The 8,331-nt window shown below is 33.0% G+C and overlaps 2 protein-coding genes across 2 annotated transcripts; one reads left to right on the top strand and one right to left on the bottom strand.

Moving 5' to 3' along the window:
- Window positions 1-712: 712 nt before the first annotated feature.
- Window positions 713-1,935, bottom strand: LOC107747504 (ADP-ribosylation factor 4-like). Its single transcript, XM_016562041.1, has 5 exons — window positions 1,763-1,935; window positions 1,477-1,557; window positions 1,278-1,387; window positions 971-1,168; window positions 713-879 (listed from the first exon to the last, which is right to left on the bottom strand). The coding sequence occupies exons 1-5, from the start codon at window positions 1,827-1,829 to the stop codon at window positions 793-795; spliced, it is 543 nt and encodes a 180-aa protein (XP_016417527.1). The 5' UTR covers window positions 1,830-1,935; the 3' UTR covers window positions 713-792.
- Window positions 1,936-4,085: 2,150 nt separating this feature from the next.
- Window positions 4,086-5,478, top strand: arf4b (ADP-ribosylation factor 4b). The gene is made up of 5 exons (XM_016562054.1): window positions 4,086-4,211; window positions 4,413-4,493; window positions 4,797-4,906; window positions 5,021-5,218; window positions 5,327-5,478. The coding sequence occupies exons 1-5, from the start codon at window positions 4,145-4,147 to the stop codon at window positions 5,411-5,413; spliced, it is 543 nt and encodes a 180-aa protein (XP_016417540.1). The 5' UTR covers window positions 4,086-4,144; the 3' UTR covers window positions 5,414-5,478.
- Window positions 5,479-8,331: the final 2,853 nt, after the last annotated feature.

The raw sequence follows: 8,331 nt of genomic DNA, 5'->3' as shown, positions 1-8,331 counted from the left end.
TATCTTTCTGTCTATCTATCTATCTATCTATCTATCTATCTATCTATCTTTCTGTCTATCTATCTATCTATCTATCTATCTATCTATCTATCTTTCTGTCTATCTATCTATCTATCTATCTATCTATCTATCTATCTTTCTGTCTATCTGTCTGTCTATCTACCTATCTATCTATCTATCTATCTATCTATCTATCATAATTGTGCAAAACACTCTATTTCTCACACATTTTTCTATTCTGTAATATTAATTTATTAAATGACACATAAGCACACTAATGTAAATAAATAAGCATTATTTATTGGAGATATTTGAAAGGCACAGATACATATATTTCAGGTAGACATCAGTTTGTTTTTTCAAAGTCCAAATACAACAAAACATGTATTAAAATAAGTCAAACGTGACATATAACAGCATGTCTTTTACAGCGGTAAATTAACAGTACATTAAATACAGTAGTAGATAAATAAAATAATAGTACACAGTAGAGCAGTAGTGCATAATTTATAAATTCGCGTACAATCTAGTGAATTTAAAAAGGCACATAATGAAGGCAAACGTACATCAGAATCAAAAATAGGCCTAAAATTGTTTAAAAATGTCTTGATAGTGGTAAATTAACAATACAGAATGTACTGAACTAGAATTATATATACTAGAAAATATACTGTAATAATATCCCATAAATATCTCAATATAAAAAAATTAAGTTGGAGACATATGATATATAGACTACATTCAGTTCTGATTTAGTGTCCTTTCTTCAAGTAGTTTGAAGGCTGCAGTGTTTTATCGTTTGGACAGTTGATCTGAGAGCCAATCCAGTCCTTCATATAAACCTGATCCTTGAACCGCACATGTGGCCTGAACAAACCACTGAGAGACAGAGAGAGAAGCACGTGTTTATTTGACTGAAACACACACTGACAGCATGCACTACATGTCAAACAGAGTTTGTGTGTCTCACCTGTCTTCCTCTCAGTGCGTGTAAACCCAGTCTGTCTGTCAGCTCGTGGACCGCCATGGCTTTGGGTAAATCCTGCTTGTTAGCAAGAACTAACAGAACTGCGTCTCTCATCTCGTCCTCCGCCAGCATCGCGTTTAGTTCCTCTGCTGCTGTTTCAATCCGGTCATGATCACTGCTGTCCACCACAAAGATCAGGCCCTGAATCACACAAACACACATTTTGTTCACTCCATTAAAATGGCATTTTCAAATATAATATAACTGCAAAATCATACTGCATACAGTCGTGTTTGTATTAAATTCTTACCTCAGTGTATTGATAATAATATTTCCAAAGACCTCTGATTTTGGTCTGACCGCCAACATCCCACACAGTGAAGGAGATGTTTTTATATTCAACTGTTTCAACATTAAAACCTAAAGAGAAAATGGATAATATTCAATAAAAACAGACAATAAATCCATATAAGGCAGTTAAACATGACAAACATCTAAAAGTTTCTTACCAATAGTTGGAATAGTTGTGACAACTTCACCAAGTTTGAGTTTGTAGAGCACTGTTGTTTTCCCTGCTGCATCCAGACCAACTTGGAGAAGAAATATTTACATTTATTCCACAATTAAAATATTCATATATGGGCTATATCAGATTATTCATATGCTAATTTTTCTTTATAGGCATTAAAATTATTTAAGCACATAATAACAATTTAAGCAATAAAGTGGCATAAACAGTAGCCAAACTATAAGATCTTTAAAATTAAAAGTTTGGAGAAAAAAATATTTACTCACCCATAAGCAACCTAATCTGCTTTTTCGGAAAGAGACGAGAGAAAATCTGTGAGAAATAGTTGCCCATGTTTGCAATAAGACAGAACCGCTGTTGCTGAAGATAAACGCCTAGAGTTAAAGGCTCAGACTGGTTATGGTGTGTGTTCAGTGTGTTTGTGTGTGTGTGTTTATATAGGCTTTTTTAACTTTCGGTTTGATTGACAGCTCAACACCGCCACTCTGAGTTTTTCTCGCGGCAAATCCAACGCGTTCGATATGACGTCACCTACTGTATCACGTGTCTAAACAAACTTTTTTTTTTTTTTACAGTTTGAAGTTGGAAGTCTTTGATTTCATTTGAATAACATTTAACTAAACAAATGTTTGGCAAATGTGAGCAGGGAGTACATAAACCGTGAAAATGTTTTGTTAAAAAATAATCAAATAGCCTGACCTAGCAGCTGTGGTTGCCAGACATTTACCCTAAAACACTGTGATAATGTTAAAGCGTTTTGGTGGGGGCGAGTGTGTCATAAAAATATGTTAATATTCCAACCTATTTGAGGGATTATACTTTTTACTGTAATATACACCTAAAATAACACATCAGATGCAATGGACGAGCATGTGATGTCTTAAAGTGCATTATAATGGGCTCTTCACAATAACATATGAGCCAGTCTCACAGCAAACAAGAGCAATCAGGGTAACACATATGACAATAAAATAATACTAAACATTAACCATACAACACAACACAGCGTAAAACAATCCAGTGCACAGTACTCATAGCGACAATTAGATACTATTGTTGTCTTACAATATTTTACCATAACATTTTCCATAAATTATAGGCTATGTTTTACTTTTAAAAAGCATTTGTACCATATATTACAGTACACTTACATGTAATGTCTTTTTTAATATAATTTTTGCCATAGGCCTATATGGTTACTTACAGTTTTTACTAACATGTTTTACTTTTGAAGATGGCATCAGCTAAAAACTTTAGCTAAATGACAAATTAATAGTTAGTATTTTCCAAAAATGTAATTCATTCTGCAAATATGATTATTTATTGAAAGTGAAACATAAACGTAGGCTACTACATTTTTTGTATAAATTCATCATTTACTGGATCTATTTTTATTCATAAATTATAAAAAAAAACATAACATTATGTCCAAACTTCACCAAGTTTGAGTTTGTAGAGCACTGTTGTTTCCCCTGCTGCATCCAGACCAACTTGGAGAAGAAATATGTGCATTTATTCCACAATGAACATACAAGATACATAATTGAAATATCTTCTTAAGTTGTAGGCGTATTAAATTTCACATATCAGTTAGGCCTAATTAATATGCACAGTGATATTTAATTAATACTTAATTACATAGGATAATTATACATATACATAATAAATAAATATATTTTAATATATATATATTTGGGTTTTTAAAACATTTTGAGAGAAAAAACAACATTTACTCACCCACAAAGGCAACCTCATTTCTTTCTTCCTCGCGAGAATGTTCTTCTTCATGTTTTGATACAGCAAGATAAAAAAAAACTTTGCTTTATTTAGTGACAATTAATGCCTACTGTTAAAGGCTCATATTCGTAATGGTGTGTGTGTTTATATAGGCTTTTTTTACTTTCGGGTTGATCGACAGCTCAATACCGCCACGCTCAGTTTTTCTCGCGGCAAATCCAACGCGTTCGATATGACGTCACCTACTGTATCACGTGTCCAAACAAACTTTTTACAAGTTTTAATTTTAGTTTAATGAAGTTTATTACTAGTCTAAACAAATCCTGTTACAATCTAACGCTTAAAATCTCTTGGCTGAATAAATCGAGGATCGAGGATCATGCCCAATGTGTTTTTTTAGGCTTTGTAATGCAATTCATTTCTGAAGTTTAATTTCACATTATAGACTACTGCTGAAGGGGGTTTACAACAAGCAAGTGTTGTTAATTATTTAAAATTATAGCTTTTTATTCATTTATTTTAGGGTTTGGAACATTGTGTGTTGGAAATGTCACTTATAAAATACACATAAATAATATTCTCAATGTTGTCTTGTATGTCACCTAAAGCGCTTAACTTGTACAGCCTTTTTGACTTAAAAAAAAAAACGAATAACTTTTGTTTATTTGACTTAGATTTAGACACGTGGTACAGCAGGTGACGTCATATCGAACGCGTTGGATTTGCCGCGAGAGAAACGCAGCGCGTCTGCTGTGAGAGTGGCGGTGTTGAGCTGTCAATCAAACCGAAAGTAAAGAAGCCTATATAAACCCGCACACAATCACAGCTTCATCACACAAACAACCCGAGCCTCATCCTCCGGACCTTTATTTTCACTAAATACAGCAGATTTTACCTGCACTTTTTAAAAAATGGGCGTCTTCTTCTCTAACCTTTTCTCGCGTCTCTTCGAGAAAAAAGAGATGAGGTTGCTTATGGGTGAGTACACGTTTTACTGTACTGTTATTATTTGATTCTTTTTCAGTTTTTGAGAAAATAGTTCTAGTGCATAGCTTTAATGCAAATAAAATAGCTCTAGTGCAAATAGATGCATATTAGGCCTATGCAACTATAAAATATTACCATTATGAATCTTGTACATATTCATTGTGGAATAAATGTAAATATTTCTTCTCCAAGTTGGTCTGGATGCAGCAGGGAAAACAACAGTGCTCTACAAACTCAAACTCGGGGAAGTTGTCACAACTATTCCAACTCTAGGTAAGAAACTTCAGATCACACAAATGTAGTAATATTTAAAGGGATAGTTCACCCGAAAATTACAATTCTGTCATTTACTCACCCTCAAGGTGTTCCAAACCTGTATGATGTTTTTTTATTCTATTGAACATAAAAGAAGATATTTTGAAAAATGTTGGTAACCAAACAGTTGGCGGTAGCCATTGTCTTCGTGGAAAAATACTACGGAGGTCAATGGCTGCTGTCAGCTGTAGCCAAACTGAAGTACTTCAACATATAGACTGCTTGAATAGTGTCTGATAATGACTGACTGATTCTCTCTAGGTTTTAATGTAGAGACAGTTGAATATAAAAACATCTCCTTCACCGTTTGGGACGTCGGCGGTCAGGATGTTATCAGACGCCTCTGGAGACATTACTATCAGAACACTAAGGTATGATTTGTCACAAATGTATGTGTTCAGTATCTATTATTTTAACATTTCAATTCTAATCAGCTACTTTTATGAACTGTATTGAGTGTAAGTGTGTGTGTTTGTGTGATTCAGGGCCTGATCTTTGTGGTGGACAGCAGTGATCATGACCGGATTGAAACAGCAGCAGAGGAACTAAACGCGATGCTGGCGGAGGACGAGATGAGAGACGCGCTTCTGTTAGTTCTTGCTAACAAGCAGGATTTACCCAAAGCCATGGCGGTCCACGAGCTGACAGACAGACTGGGTTTACACGCACTGAGAGGAAGACAGGTGAACACACACACACACACACACACTCTGTTTGACACGTGATGCGTGACGTCAGTGTGTTTCAGTGAAATAAACCTGTCTCTCTCTCTCTCTCTCTCTCTCTCTCAGTGGTTTGTTCAGGCCACATGTGCGGTTCAAGGATCAGGTTTATATGAAGGACTGGATTGGCTCTCAGATCAACTGTCCAAACGATAAAACACTGCAGCCTTCAAACTACTTGAAGAAAGGACACTAAATCAGAACTGAATGTATATATTATCTCCAACTTTATTTTGAAATATTTATGGAATATTCTTCTACATCTTCATATATAATTCGATCTTTCTGTTTAATTTTATATACATTTTAATAGAACAATTTTTGGTCTGTTTTTGGTTCTAATGTACAGGTCTGACTACAATATGTCTTTGAAATAATTTTTGTATTTACAAAATAATTAAATAATTTAATGTTTTATTTATGTGTATTAATATTGTTATGCATTAAATAATTTTAATTTAATTAATTTTTCATAGAAAATGACCGATTTACAGTAATTTCCTCTGTGGTAACAATGATCATTGTACAATTTTTATAATCTAAAACCAAACATTTATGCAAGTGTTCCTCAGTTTTCGCGCAAAATGGTTCAAGCGCAATCTTTGCCATTTTTAAAAAGATGACAACAGAAGTTATATTTCCTTGATTAGTGTTTAAAGTTGAGCCTTTAAAGTTGTCCAAATGAAGTCCTTAGCAGTGCATATTACTAATTAGAAATTAAGTTTTGATATATTTACGGTAGGAAATTTACTAAATATCTTCATGGAACATGATCTTTACTTAATATCCTAATGATTTTTGGCATAAAAGAAAAATCAATAATTTTGACCCATACAATGTATTTGTAATGTTTTTTTTCCCACTTAAAATATAAAAGAAAGAACCTACAATATAATAGAAAATACTTAGAATTGTTTTACTGTGGTAACAATTTTTCAGTGTACAACCAAACATTTATTACAAAAATAATATAATTTTGAGTGATTTCTACACTAGAATAACAGATTTATGCCAAACACAGCTCCATTATTGACATTTATTTACACCTGGAAAAAATATACTTGTTCTTCATGATGGTAACAGAACAATGAAATATACTCTATTGAAAAGCTACTGTGCGTAATATGGTTACAGAGGAAAAAAAACATTAGTGGTTAACGGTTTGATAGAAAAATATTGTTTATGCTGAAACATCTGACTGTGGCTCGGTGTACACGGTTACTTGTTTTACAAAAATCTTACTTTTCCATTTATATCATTCTATAATAATCACCACGGGAACAAATAAAACATCCTGTACAGTAACTACCGATAGAAATGAGCAGATCAAAAATACAGATGTTAAAAAATATCCATCAGTATAACAAACAGGCATCGTGTCAAAAGCTATTCGTTATTTGTGTATTAGAATATACCTCTATAAAATTCAAGCATGTTAAAATAGGTTTGTTCTTCAAATATAAAACACCAATGGTTGCCCAACAACCAGTTTTCACAGGTTTGCACCGTGTGCATGAAAGAAACCACATCCGTAAGGCGTCCCATGATTCTCTGCGGTGACAAAACAGAACCAGCATCCTATATAATAAAGCATTCATATGGATTCGATAGCGTGACGGTCTTTGGTCGCTCACCGCTTTGTTTTTCAAGCTCAAGGCACCAACAGAAAGGTTGCATTTCCATCTTTAAATATCCAACATGCATTTACGTCTAAGTTGTGAAGCACAAGCCATAAAACTGGGTTTTTATAAGCCATGGTTATGCACATTTTGAATAGAAACACCTAGAATATCGTTTTCTGTTGCTCGACACATTTGACAGATAAAGTGCAACAAGCTCTTTCTCAAAGTCAAAGAATCATATAAAATGCATTTCATCCCGTCACGTGACATTAAAACATTGCAAAACTACACACTTGGTCCTAAAAGAGATGCAAAATCATTCAAATCAAACTAATCAGAAAACGAAAGGCACGAGAAACTGCAAAACAAACCATTTTCACCTCTATAGCTCAAGCGTGTGTATTTGACGACTATATTGTGTGCAAGTATACAATACAATATCATTTTCTGAATGACGATGTGTATATGATTTTGGAATCGAAGGCAGACCACAATCTCAAAGCGTCGGCACTGATGATAAAATAACTAGACTAGTTCTTTCAGGTCAGGTCAGTGAAGGTGCAAAGGAAAGGAACAGACGCTGGCTATTTTCCCTTTTGTGGTCAGTTTATGAGTTAAAATAAAAATAAATACATATATAAAACTGCACTGGTCTTTGCTGGGTTTGCCTTCATTATGAGAGTTAATTAATGCCAGACACCTGCAATAATGTGCTTATTGAGCTCGAAAAGATGAATATATTCACACTAGTGTCTCTTCATCATCAGTTATAGGTTAGTAGTGTTGCTCTCTGTAAAACAGACCTGTTATTGCAATATTACAAAATTCAAAGATTCAAAACATTTCCAGGGAATGTTTCGCCCCAAAATATAATTGAAAAAATATTGTATAAATAAAAGCCCATTTTGAGAGCCATTATGATTTGAAGGATTTGACCTTTTCTTCTTCTCTGTATCCATGATAATTCACATCATTGCATTATAACTTGATTAAAAAAAAGACTGAAATATTTACCAACTGAATACTTCTTATTCTTATTATCCACGACAGTTCTCATTACTGCATCATAACTTGATTTAAAAAAAGGCAAAACAATTACTGAAATAATATTTCACAATTTAATACTTGTGTTTAATTATCATGCAAATACCACAATGTAAAAAAATTGCAATTTTAATTCAATTTTAATACAATGAAAAAAAAACTGAATTGAATTTAAAACTCTGTGGTGATTAATTACCATGAAAATATAAAATGTTATTACTATAATGCAACAAATTCCATTTTGACAGAATTTACATATTTACATTGTGAAGTATTAAATTGCTAAATATTTCAGTAATTGTTGTGCTGTTTTTTTTCCATTAAATTATGCAATAATGAGAATTATCATGATTAGAATAATACATATATATATATATATATATATATATATATATATTTTATTATTAT

The sequence above is a fragment of the Sinocyclocheilus rhinocerous genome, unplaced genomic scaffold (assembly GCF_001515625.1).
Source record: "Sinocyclocheilus rhinocerous isolate Xijiao unplaced genomic scaffold, SAMN03320098_v1.1 scaffold671, whole genome shotgun sequence".
NCBI lineage: Eukaryota > Metazoa > Chordata > Actinopteri > Cypriniformes > Cyprinidae > Sinocyclocheilus > Sinocyclocheilus rhinocerous.
The sequence above is the reverse complement of the archived record's forward strand: the minus strand, read 5'-3'. Positions and strand labels throughout refer to the sequence as shown.